The following is a 13777-nucleotide window of genomic DNA, read 5'->3' as shown; positions in this document are numbered from 1 at the left end:
ACACACACACACACAAGCGCACACACACACACGAGCAAGCACACACATACACTAAACTAAACTACTGTAGTTGTTTCTGAAAGGTCAACTTAGGCAACACAACACTCTTGTAATTGTTTGGGCCACACAACACTGTCGACATGAGCTGTCGAGTATACTAGTAGTTATCGTTGTTCTAGTAAACCTCTCACCTCTCATCCCTCAGCCCCGGTAGAACATAACACATACGGATATGGAAAACCGTGAGGTTCCCGGTTGGATCCCTGCATGCGGGCTCCCCCAGAGTTAGTGTCGTATATAGTGAGTGTCCTTATTGAGCAAAGACTGAGTCTGAACCCCTGATTGCTCCAGGTGTGCAGGTTGATATAGGTAGAGTGGGGAAAAAAGGCTGAAAAAAAACCAACTGACTTAACCCATTCTAGGCGGGAACCCCTTTTTGGTGTTTTAAGCATTATGTTATGCTTGAAAAAATAGCAGAGCTGAGCTTGTAGGTCTGCTATTTTTGGAAAATCGTGAAAAATGTGGCGCAAATCTTTGAATATATATTCTTTCAGAGCGAACGTTTTTAACTCAAATCTTTGCTTCTGAGGGGTTCCTTCCTGGAACAACGTATTTTCAGGTGGGGGTTACATATAATTGTTTGGGGTCTTTGACATGAAATTGTTTGAGAACCACTGACATATAGAAACATAGGTTTTCTCAGAAAACACTTAGGATTTAGAAGGCATTTGTAGAACCGTCCTCAGATCTAAATGGGCTATAATGCGTGTGTGTTTTGTGTGGCCCGTCCCCAGGTGATCCCGGAGCACAAGGACCAGGAGTGGGACGGGCAGCGCTCCGAGGCGTACGCCGGGATCTTCCACTTCCACTTCTGGCGCTTCGGCCGCTGGGTGGACGTGGTGATCGACGACCGTCTGCCCACGGTCAACGGAGGAGAGCTGGTCTACTGCCACTCCAACGACCCCAACGAGTTCTGGAGCGCGCTGGTGGAGAAGGCCTACGCCAAGTAAGTTCTGGAGCGCGCTGGTGGAGAAGGCCTCTATATACGCCAAGTAGGTTCTGGAGCGCCCGGGGTCTTTGGAAAACAGGCGTCAAAAGGCGACGTCGGCGCCGACGTGAGTTAACCCATTTAGACCAGAGGACGATTCTACAAATGTCTTCTAAATCCTGACAGTTTTCTTGGAACCCCTATGTTTATATGTCAGTTGTTCTCAAACTATTTCATGTCAAGAAACCCCAAGAATGCCTGGTCCAGGCACCTTGGCTGGTAATCCAGTCTGGCAGTGTGCTGCGGGTTCGACTCCCGATCCCGACGGCCTTTACTCCATGTCTCCCCCCCATCTCTCTCCCCATTTCCTGTCAGTCTACTGTCTGTCCCTCCATAAAATATAAAATTTAGTTTGGCAAAATAAAGGCGAAAGAAGAATAAAATAAAAAGAATAAAAAAAACAAAAAACAAGAAGGATCTGTATTTGGCCGCCGACCCCCATCTGAAAATATGTTGTTCCAGGGACCCCCCACCCAGAAGCAAAGATTTTAGTTAAAAACGTTCGCTGTGAAAGAATATATATTCAAAGATTTGCGCCACATTTTTCATGATTTTTCAAAAATAGCAGACCTACAAGATCTACGAGCTTGTAGATCTGCTATTTTTCAATAGCTAAAGTATAACACAATGCTTTCAAAACAGTAGCATCTGCTGGCGAATATATGGGATTTGCAGTCTGTGACATCACAAACAGCACTAAAATCAAAGCACTTGTTTGAGCCAGAAAACCCCAGACCACAGAAAATCTACTGAATGTTAAACGTTCAGGTTTTATGCGTGCAATTGAGCTCAGAAAACCCCTTAAATCCCTTAAATTTCATGTCGTTAGGATTAGGATTATTATTGGATTGTACTGTGTATGAATCATGATATTTGTCTCCACCAGGCCGAAGGCATGTGGGGAGAGTATGTTTTGCACTCCGTCCGTCCGTGTGTCCGTCCGTCCGTCCGTCCGTGTGTCCGTGAACAGCTAATCTCGGCCACCGTTAACCCGGTCCATGCCATATTTTGCACACACACTCCCTGGATGCCAACGATGAACCTCTGCCCCAAACTTTCCAGAACGGCCTGTTATAGCGCCACCAGGAGGCCGCTTTGTGCAAAACAAGTTTTTGCACAGTACACCTACAGATTTTGTCCAAACATCACGCAAATTGGTACACAGTCTCTCTAGAGCCATTCAACGAAACGGGTCTTTCAGATTTATCAGACTCCATCCTGATTGGTTAAGATTGGCTTCCAAAGTTCACAGGAGTGCTCAGTTTCAAACAAAATGCTGCAAATCATGAACACAAAGCGTGATTTCCGTGAAATTGTGCACCCACATTCCCACTAGGCCGAGGACGAAATGCCACATGAACAATTTCAACTCAGCCTCAAGGTGGCGCTATAACTGGCCGAAAAGTGTTTTTACCTCTAACTGCACGGATCTGTGGATAACCTGGTGGAGACCTGTGCCCGGAAGGGCACTTTTTCTAGTATAACATGTAATCGATGTTCAAATTGTTCATGGAATTATTGTACCTGAGGGGGGGGGGGGGGGGGGGTTGTGTGTGTCGATATCAGATTCTCTGTCTCGATGCTCAGGTAATCTGTGACATCACATGAGCAGAGCCACACCGCCAAACTAAATGCAATAAATGGTTATTTATGGTCAGTCCTGAGCTGAAGAGTCTTAACCCATTCTGGTCGGGAACCCCTTTTGATGTTTTATGCTTTAGCAGCTAGAGTTTAGCTGTTGAAAAATAGCAGATCTACAAGCTCATAGCGCGCCACTCGGTGGCGCGCTACGAGCTTGTAGGTCTGCAAATTCTTTTTTATTGTGAAAATGTGGCGCAAATCTTATATATTCTTTCAGAGCGAACGTTTTTAACTCAACTAACTTAACTGCTTCTGGGGGGGGGGGGTCCCTGGAACAACATATTTTCAGATGGGGGTCAGCTGCCAATTGCATATAATTTTTAGGGGTCCTCAACATGAAAATGTTTGAGAACCACTGACATAGAAAAATAGTGTTTTTCAGAAAACTGTCAGGATTTAGAAGGCATTTGTAGAATCGAATCGTCCTATCGGGTCGAATTGCGACTATCTCGAACAATTGCGATTTGACGATCACCGTGTGATAATTAACCGCGCCAACGCCACACCTGTCCTCGTCCAGGATGTACGGCTGCTACGAGGCTCTGGACGGCGGCAACACGGCCGACGCCCTGGTGGACTTCACGGGCGGCGTGTCGGAGCCCATGGACCTGACGGAGAACGGGTTCAAGGAGCAGCAGGAGCAGCGAGACGAGCTGTTTGAGAGGGTCCTCAAAGTCCACGACCGAGGAGGTCTGATCAGCTGCTCTATACGGGTACGCACGCACACACACACACACACACACACACACACACACACACAGAGAGAGAGACAGAGATGCATATATTCAGGTATATACAGTGCACACACATAGATACATCTTACAATAACATCTTACAATGAACCCTGACCCATATATCTCGTGTTGTGTTTATAGCTATCTAGCTATATATCTCGTGTTGTGTTTATAGCAGACTCCTCACTAAAACGTGCATGGTTTGGGCAACTCCAAAGCAAACTTGCCCCAACATTTTATTTACCTTCCATAGTGTCAACCCCTTACCCCTGTGTCGGATCGGTGGTTGGACTGGCATATTTGCTGATCCTTATATGACCAAATAAGGGCATATCGGGCAGTGTTTTCCCGATACTGGTATCGGGTATTGGGACATCTCTATCTATAACTAGCCTGGGCACCATTCCATTTTGGGTTCATGAACCGGTCGGGAGCGGATGATATCGCTACGTCATGTATTGTTTTGTAGTCAGCAATCTTCCGGAACTTCCTTTTCCCTCAAAAATATTTTTCTCAATAAAAGCTACAGGCTACGAGAGCTTTTATTGTTATTCTTCCGGTTTGAAGGAAAAGGAAAAGTTCCGTTTGATTGTTCCTGCCTGGTGACTACAAAACAATGACTACAACATGACGTAGCGATATCATCATCCGCTCCAGACCGGATTATACGGCACTTTTGGAACAGAGACCAGGCGTTCCTCCGAGGTGGAAAGCCTGGTGAGGCGAGGTTAATCTATAACCCAAACCACGCCAGTGGATCGAGACGCGAGAAAACGCGTTTGTCCCAGCAGTGTGATATGTCCTGTTGCACATGGCGGCGCATGTCGACCCAAGTGATTCAATTGGTTCAATTCAATGGTTGCTATGCAACTACATGGGTCTACAATGCCGTCTACTCGCAAGCGCTTCAATTCAATTCCATTTTATTTAACCCATTCTGACCTGAGATCAGATTCATACGAGGTTTCCACTGGACACACACTGGTCTGATTAAACCCATTCTGACCTGAGATCAGAAAAAATGTCAGTCGGTCTTCGATTTTTCAAAAATAGCAGACCTACAAGCTCGTATCGCGCCACTCGGTGGCGCGATATGAGCTTGTAGATCTGCTATTTTTCAATAGATAAAGCATAACATGATGCTAACACCAAAATGTGTCAAAAATGTGTCAAATCACAACAAGTTGTCTCAAGACAGATATAAAAGCAGAAAACCAAGAGGGTGAGAGGGGGAATAGAATGAAAGAAAACAGACAGGGAAAAAGAGATACAAGTAGTAGCAATAACAATAATGAATGTAATAGTGTATAGGATAATATAACATGGTATAGCAATGTAGGATAATAATAATATATAATGTATAAGAATATTAAGATAGTGTATAGTGGTGTAATAATAATGATAGCAGTCCACAGGTCATACTTTTGGTGGGCTCCGTGGAGGCCTTGCGGGTTTCAAGGAGTGTTTGCATGGCGACCCGTTGGTGTGGTTTGGGCTCATTATTGCTAGTCAAATGAACCTCACGTTGTCATGGTCACGTCCTGAGCCCCCCTATTTGTCCATGAGTTTCCTCTGTCTCTCCCAAGTCCTGCTCCTCTGACTGATTGCCCTGAGTGCCATCACCTGTGGGGACCAGCTGAGCCAGGTTGGGTGATGAGCTCCAGTGACTATTTAAACTCTGCCTTGTGTTTGTTCAGTGCTGGATCTTAAGTTAGTGTCAGGTTTTATGTTCAGTGTAGGTACTTCTGTTATCGTATGTCTTTTACCAAGTAAAGTGAAGTTTATGTGATCTTCTTTTCATGCCTTTTTTTGAGTTTCCTGCACTTGGGTCCTAACACCTGCAAACCGTGACACACGCGTGTGAACTTTATACTGTATATCCAGGCGTCCAGCGCAGCGGAGATGGAGGCCAAGCTGAGCTGCGGTCTGGTCAAGGGCCACGCCTACGCCGTGACGGACGTGCGGCGGGTCAGGCTGGGCCACGGCCTCATGGCCTTCTTCAGGTCGGACAAGCTGACCATGATACGCATGAGGAACCCCTGGGGGGAGAAGGAGTGGAACGGGGCCTGGAGCGACAGGTGAGGAGAGGAGGGGGGATTGGGGGGTCAGTCCCTGCTTGGCACTCAGCATCAAGGGTTAGATTGGGGGTCAAATCAACTAATCAAATTATTCCAAGGCTGCGGCTCACCTCTCTAAGACAGTGGTTCCCAAAGTGGGGTCCGGGGACCCCTATGTCTCAGAGTTAAATTAACATTGATTTTACAATATAAATTGGGGGTCCCAGAGATAGAAATGCCATTAAATGGGGCTCCGTAGACTAATGCATGTCAAATGTCAGGTCTTAAAATTAAACGGGTTGAGAATCACTGCTAGAGCCGTAAAAATCTTCTCTTATGGGGGTCCCTGGTATATCTTTTCAAATGGGGGTCCACGGGGCTAATTAATGTCAATTTGGGGGTCCTTGACATGAAAAAGTTTGGGAACCACTGCTCTAAGAGATGGGTCAAATGCGACTGCGGTAACGTGTGTGACAAATAGGACATTGATTTTGTGTGTTCTGGTGTCATCTCAGATAAATGTAATCTATTTCTATGTGTACCATAGACTGTAAAAAATATGGACAAAGCGTTCCCCGGGTCTAACATGAACGTAAAATGAAGCCTGTCAGTCCTTGAATTGTAAGTCGCCATCTTTCTAGATCCGTTTGGGCCCAGCTGGCCCATTGGCTGGCCCAGACAACGAGGCGGGACTTCCCCCCTTCTTCTTCGTTGGTTTTTATTTTGACTCGAGTGGGTGGGGGATCCCGTTCATAGACTGTAACGGTAGCCACGCCCCTCAGAACATGCGCGACTTTATGGTCATTTGTTTTATAAATGGGACCATAATTTTCCAAAAAGAATATTATGACATTAGAAATGAGACTTTATACTAGTGACTGGAAGCAAAAAGTATTCATGACCATGTTTATTAAGGTAATACAGTCTAGGTGAAATACATGGACTTCTATGGGGCTATGGTTTTTTTTGGGCCCAATGACAGCGCCACAACAGGCCATTACATGAACTTTCAGGAAATCCCGATTTCCTTGTGGCTTCACAAAATATCTGTCTGACTGCCCCCCTGATGTGTACTCAGCTCCAGCTTTTAGTCAAAGTCTCTTCAATAGTTTTCATTTAGTTTTAGTCACATTTTAGTCACCTGGAGTGTTTTTGTGTTAGTCTAGTTTTAGTCGACTAAATGTCATAAGATTTTAGTCCACTAAATCTACAGTTGATTTAGTCGACTAAAATGTATTTTGGCGGGCCTTGATGCCGTCATAATGACTGATTTTACACTTCTTTTTTTTACCGATCTACAAGCTCACAACGTGTCGACGTGTTGTGAGCTTGTAGATCTGCTATTTTCAGCATGCAAAATGCATGCAAAAATGCTGCTATTTTCAGCATGTAAAATGACTTATACTGGATCTCTTGTCCACTAGTCCCTTCCTAACATTTTAGTCTAGTTTTTATATGTTGACGAAATTGTCTTATTTTTAGTCGTCACAGCTTAGTTTTCATTTTGTTTCCGTTTAGTTTTCGTCAGTGAAAAAAGGTAGTCAACAGACATTTTTCGTCTTAGTTTTAGTCGACAAAATCAACACTGCTCAGCTCAGAGGAATGTAATCTGTTACTATGTGTACTCACCTCAGAGGAATGTAATTTGTTACTATGTGTACTCACCTCAGAGGAATGTAAATCTGTTACTATGTGTACTCAGCTCAGAGGAATGTAATCTGTTACTATGTGTACTCAGCTCAGAGGAATGTAATCTGTTACTATGTGTACTCACCTCAGAGGAATGTAATTTGTTACTATGTGTACTCACCTCAGAGGAATGTAAATCTGTTACTATGTGTACTCAGCTCAGAGGAATGTAATCTGTTACTATGTGTACTCAGCTCAGAGGAATGTAATCTGTTACTATGTGTACTCAGTTCAAAGGAATGTAATCTGTTACTTTGTGTAATCAGCTCAGAGGAATGTAATCTGTTACTATGTGTACTCAGCTCAGAGGAATGTAATCTGTTACTATGTGTACTCAGCTCAGAGGAATGTAATCTGTTACTATGTGTACTCATCTCAGAGGAATGTAATATGTGACTGTGTACTCAGCTCAGAGGAATGTAATCTGTGACTATGTACTCAGCTCAGAGGAATGTAATCTGTGACTATGTGTACTCAGCTCAGAGGAATGTAATCTATTACTTTGTGTACTCAGCTCAGAGGAATGGCAGAAGGTCAGCAAGAGTGAGAGAGAGAAGATTGGAGTCACAGTGCAAGACGACGGAGAGTTCTGGTGAGTAGTAATACTAATACCTTTACTTTGTTACTTCCACTACTACTAAAGTACAGATACTGCCATTGAATGCTTTACAAACTTTACAGGTTTAGAATTCAACAGGATGTTTAAACAGCGAGATGAAGTTGAGGACAGGCGTTACATTATCCCTGCTTATTACACGCCTACTTTATTCATAAATTAATAAATGGACCCAAAAGTAACAACAAAACGAGGTATTTCCTTGCTTGCGGGTAATGAAAGTATTCCATAAGTGTCGTTCGTGCTGGCCCGGAGCGCGGTCGCCTAGGAAAAGTGTTGATCAAACGGAATCGATTTCTGGGTTACGGCATCGTCTGTGTGTGTGTGTGTGTGTGTGAGTGTGTGTGTGTGTGTGTGTGTGTGTGTTGGAGACGAGAGAGATTGATAAAGAGCGGGGGAGACGCGCTGTGTGCTCTGATCGAGACGGTAATTTTTTTAATGAATTAGAAACAAATGGTCCGAATGTTCACTCGGAAATTCCTGCAGAAGTTCGAGTTCTAAAATAAGGGCTAGGGTACAGCCTTACTATGTATACAGGGTATAACTTTTTTTTAAACAAGTAGCAGCATTTCTTTTGCAGTCACATTGGGACAAACATCAGCATTTCTTCTCAAGACTTAGGCCCAGGCTACACATACTCAATCTTTAATAAAACGGATATTTTCGTACTCCTGCCCATACGACAAAGATATCTGTGTCCACACATACAACCCAAAACAATCATTTTTGACTGCAACAAGCATCCCAGGCCAGTAGGTGGCGATAAGAAATATGTAACGCAATAGAAAAATGTTCTGAGCATGCGCGGTGAGCTGGTTTTCCAATGAATCCCCCCACGTAACCCGGTAGTACTAAAAACAAAACAAACAAGGCGTGCATACAGGGCTCCGTCTAGTGAGCAATTTTTTGAACTCACCTTCTAATATAAACACAAACCCCATTCTTTCAGCTGCCTCGCTAGCCTAGTGCACTACTACGCCGACTTGTAATATATGCTTTGCTGGTTCGCGCCCCACCGCCGTCACTTGTTTTTTACACAGAAACACAATGTGTGTCTGATAGCATCATTTAAATGCTTAATTTGTAGTTTTAATGTGCAAATGAAACTCTAACCTAAACATAACCGCAAGCAGGGGAGCAATGCATCCTTCACCAACCTTAATCCAGTCTTTTTAATGCAACCTTAATCCAAAAACTATTAAAAAGCCGAAAATGCCGTTTGCGTGTGGCTGAAAGGCCCAAACGCACACAGAAATGTGCGTTTGAATAAAAACCTAGAGACGTGTAGCCCATCCCTTAGAATCAAGCATTAAACCAATTACAAAGCTGTGTAATGCTAATGAACCCAAATGAAAATGTTCATGTGATTCAGTAAAACATGCTGTCCTCCCTTCCTCGGTCAACCGTGGGTCAGCGGCACCCCCTGCTGGGGAGACATGGTGATGCCATCCAACGCATTGATGGACTGAACCTCTCTCAGACTGTTCTGTTCATTCATTAGATGTTCTCCTTTCAGGAGGACGGCATGTGATGACAAATCTTTAGTTAAACCCATTTAGACCTGAGACCAGATTCTAAAAATGTCTTCTAAATCATGACAGTTTTCTGAAAACCCCATGTTTCTATGTCAGTGGTTCTCAAACTATTTCATGTCAAGGACCCCTAGAATTATATGTATTTGGCCGCCGACCCCATCTCACAATATGTAATTCCAGATATTTAGGATATCTAAACGCGTGAATCTTTTCACAATGACGTTATTTTTCAGAAAGGAAGCCATTGAGGGTTAAAATGGGTCTTAATTCTTCCAACTCGAGTAGAATTATTAATGTATAATGACAAATAAAATATATAAAATAAAGACTATTATTATCATTATTATTGAAGGTGGTAAAACAGTCCATTTGCTCACTACAATATTTCGGGGGCATATTCAGAATGTGTGCAGGGTTGAGTATGTTTAATCTAGTTTGCATTAATGAGGATTTAGTTGACACAATGAAATAAAATGGCGATAGTATTCAGCGTGGGGCAGACGGCCTGTCACAGCCAGATTTGGGAGAGGAAAGCGGTAAAATGAGACTTTCGTGGTTGTTTTTAGTCAGACGGAGGGACACAGTATAACTCTATGGGGATACAAAAGCGACACAAAAGTAGGACCCGGAAGTATCTCTGGAGGGGGCGCTCACGTCACGGCTGAAATACTGAATAGAGTCTAGATCTAGAGCGGATCAGCAGCCTGCAAAGCAACTCCACCCCAACCCAGTCTACCATCATAAATAAACACTGGAGCCCACGGTACCGTCAAGGCTCGTGGAAATAGTAACTATTTGGGGAAAAAATTGTAACACATTACTAATATTTTTACTAGTTACTAATTAGTTGTATTACTAGTTAAAACTAGAAAAAGGTAATACTTTAAGTACCGTAAATAAGTGACCTCATATAATAGTTTCTAACACTGATTGTGACTGGATAACGGTCTCCTCTCTCTTTCTCTCTCTGCTCTCTCTGTCTCTCTCTCTCTGTGTCTCTCTGTCTGTCTCTGTCTCTCTCTGTCTCTGCTCTCTCTCTCTCTCTCTCTCTCTCTCTCTCCCTCTCTCTCTCTCTCTCTCTCTCTCTCTCTCTCTCTCTCTCTCTCTCTCTCTCTCTCTCTCTCTCTCTCTCTCAATGTCAATCTCTCTGTGTGTCTCTCTCTATCTCTCTGTCTCTATCTCTCTCTCTCTCCCCCCTCTCTCTCCTCTCTCTCTCTGTCTCTATCTCTCTCTCTCTCTCTCTCTCTCTCTCTCTCTCTCTCTCTCTGTCTCTCTGTCTCTCTCTCTCTCTCTGTCTCTCTCTCTCTCTGTCTTTCTGTGTCTGTCTCTCTCTCTGTCTCTCCAGGATGACGTTCGATGACTTTGTGTCCAACTTCACGGACCTGATCCTGTGTCGTCTGATCAACACGTCCTACCTGAGCTTCCACAAGACCTGGGAGGAGGCGGAGCTTAGCGGGGTGTGGTGCCGCGCCGACGACCCCACCCGGAACCGCGCCGGGGGCTGCACCAACAACAAGGTCACCTTCCTGCAGAACCCACAGGTGTGTGTGTGTGGGTGTGGGGGTGTGTGTGTGTGTGCCCCCGCTCGCGTGTATTTTTTTTCCAATGACACGCTTTGATGACTAAAACTATGACTAAATCATCAACAAATGGAAGACAAAAATAGGGCTTGGTGGTGATAAAGACCTTTTTAGACCTGAGAACAGATTCTATATAAAACTGTTTCTATGTCAGTGGTGCAGTTTTTCACGTCAAGGACCTCGAAAATGACATGCATTTATTTAGCCTCAGACGACCTTTCAATTGTTTCAAAACGTTCGCTCTGAAAGAATATATATTCAAAGATTTGCGCCACAATTTTCAAGATTGTCCAAAAATAGCAGACCTACAAGCTCGTAGCTACGAGCTTGTAGGTCTGCTATTTTTCAATAGCTAAAGCATAACATGATGCTTTTAAACACCAAAAGGTGTTTGGTGTTTTAAGCATTATGTTATACTGACAAAAATGGACTCGTGGAGAAGCGATCCAGTAGAACCAAGACTTAAACGCAAACACAAATAAAGATGTTAAATGTGTGTGTGGGTGCGTTTGTGTGTGTGGCGTACGTGTGTGTGTGTGTGCGTGTGTGTGTGTGTGTGTGTGTGTGTGTGTGTGTGTGTGTGTGTGTGTGTGTGTGCGTGCGTGCGTGCGTGCGTGCGCGTCCTTGCAGTATGTGTTGGACGTGAAGAAGCCAGAGGACGAGGTGTTGTTCTGCCTGCAGCAGAGAGACCGCAGAGCTTCGCTCAAACACGGACGAGGAGAGAACCTGGCCATCGGCTTCGAGATACACAGGGTCAGTGTGTGTGTGTGCGTGTGTGTGTGTGTGTGTGTGTGTGCGTGCGCGTGTGGTGCGTGTGTGTGTGTGTGCGTGTGATCATCTTTTGATGTATTTTTATACTAGACTGGTGCCCGGCTGTAGAGCATCGAGTCTGTTGCCATTCACTTCCTTGTTTGCGGCTCCATTAGAATGTCTCGTATCTCCTAATCTGGGGAGCTCTCCATTGTTTTGACCAAAAGGACAATGTTCTGTCTTCATTTCTGACTTCAGCGTGCCTCTCGTTTGGAATATAAACACTTTAGCGTGACCAGCGTGAGGACAGAACGGAAAATTATGCCTCCCGGTTTTGGGGGGGGGAACGGAACGGAAAGGCTGGGCTTTTCAGAGTAAAATCTGCCTCATCTGCTGGCACTCTATAGCGCCTTTATTATGAAGAATTCCCCGGCAAAAGAAGTGATTACAATATTAACCCATTTATACCTCAGGACTATTCTTTAAAAAATGGCTTCTAAATCCACTTTTCTGAACATGGTGATGACCTCTGGCCTGTGTGTGTGTGTGTGTGTGTGCGTGTGTGCATGCGTGTGTGCGTGCGTGCAGGTGGAGCTGAACCGGGCGTACCGCATGCACGTCCCCCAGCAGAAGGTAGGGGGCAGCACCTACATCAACTCCCGCTCGGTGTTCCTCCGCATGGACATGAAGCAGGGCCGCTACGTCCTCGTTCCCACGACCTTCGACCCCGGCCTGGAGGGAGACTTCCTGCTGCGCATCTTCACCGACGTCCCCGCCGACTGCAAGTATGAAGGCCGCCATTATGCGATACAGCAAATGTGGAACCAAATGGACCCTAACCGGTCAATTTGGTTCCATTTGTACACTCTCAGAGTTGACCCATTTAGGCCTGAGATCAGATTCTAAAAATGTCTTCTACATCCCGACAGTTTTCTGAAAAAACGATGTTTCTATGTCAAGTCGTTCTTCATTTTTCAAAAATAGCAGACCACTCCACTCGGTGGCGCGCTATGAGCTTGTAGATCTGCTATTTTTCAATAGCTAAAGCATAACATAATGCTAACACCAAAAGGGGTCCCAAAAGGGGTTAAATGGGGGACCGTATAGCCTATAATTCAGGTCAATCCTGGGGGCCCCTTGAAATGAAAATGGTTAAAAATCACTGCTAGAGCTGCAACAATCTTCTGTTATGTGAGGGTCCACTGGGCATGTATTTTCAAGGCTATATCGAGTGTCATTTTGGTTTGTCCTTTGACATGAAAAAGTTTTGGGAACCACTGCTTTAACCTCAGTCTCTCTCTCTCTTCTCTCTCTCCCTCTCTCTTCTCTCTCTCTCTCTCTCTCTCTCTCTCTCCTCCCTCAGGGAGTTGACCCTGGACGAGCCTCCTCAGACGTGCTGGTCAGGACTGTGCGGTTACCCCACCCTGGTCACTCAGGTGCACGTGATGAGGGCCGACGGCCTGGCCGCGCAGGACTCCGACGGAGGTACCCAATTTATTTTCATGGCGGCCATGGCCGTCGTGGCCCCTCTCTTTGGCCGTGCACGCCCCTCGAAAAATCATATGCCCAGACGGCCACAGTGGCCGCGGTGCCCATGTGTGCCCCGACCGGCGCCCACAGCAGTTCATTTTACAATTTTTTCCTCTGCGCAATTTATCAGTCATTACGTTATAACCTAATGTTCCCCAAACGTCTCGCGCAGACTTGTATTGTCTGTGTTGTATAGTTGTGTTGCCATTTGCCAAGTTGGTTCTTTTGCGTTACTTTGCTTGATAACTACCCCTGCTGGTCGTCATGACGCACGCACACACACACACACACACACACACACCCGAGCGCGCCTCCTCCTCCTAGCCTCAGACCCATACGTGATCACCCGCTGTGTGTGTGTGTGTCCTCCCCAGCCTCAGACCCATACGTGATCATCCGCGGTGTGTGTGTGTGTCCACTGTCCTCCCCAGCCTCAGACCCATAAGTGATCATCCGCTGTGTGTGTCCTCCCCAGCCTCAGACCCATACGTGATCACCCGCTGTGTGTGTGTCCTCCCCAGCCTCAGACCCATATGTGATCATCCGCTGTGTGTATACGTGTCCTCCCCAACATCAGACCCATACATGATCATCCGT

General features: G+C 45.2%; 1 protein-coding gene across 1 annotated transcript in view; it reads left to right on the top strand.

Moving 5' to 3' along the window:
* Nucleotides 1-13777, top strand: part of LOC310865069 (calpain-5-like) — a 49004-nt gene that overhangs the window by 27276 nt on the left and 7951 nt on the right. Inside the window, exons 4-11 of the mRNA XM_083774050.1 lie at nt 795-1006; nt 3210-3402; nt 5308-5501; nt 7684-7761; nt 10666-10861; nt 11531-11653; nt 12239-12435; nt 13014-13135. Coding sequence (XP_083630176.1) covers nt 795-1006; nt 3210-3402; nt 5308-5501; nt 7684-7761; nt 10666-10861; nt 11531-11653; nt 12239-12435; nt 13014-13135 — 1315 coding nt within the window. The remainder of the gene's footprint in view (nt 1-794; nt 1007-3209; nt 3403-5307; nt 5502-7683; nt 7762-10665; nt 10862-11530; nt 11654-12238; nt 12436-13013; nt 13136-13777) is intronic.

The sequence above is a fragment of the Protomyctophum parallelum genome (genome assembly GCF_964188405.1).
Source record: "Protomyctophum parallelum genome assembly, chromosome: 9".
Taxonomy (NCBI): domain Eukaryota; kingdom Metazoa; phylum Chordata; class Actinopteri; order Myctophiformes; family Myctophidae; genus Protomyctophum; species Protomyctophum parallelum.
The sequence above is the reverse complement of the archived record's forward strand: the minus strand, read 5'-3'. Positions and strand labels throughout refer to the sequence as shown.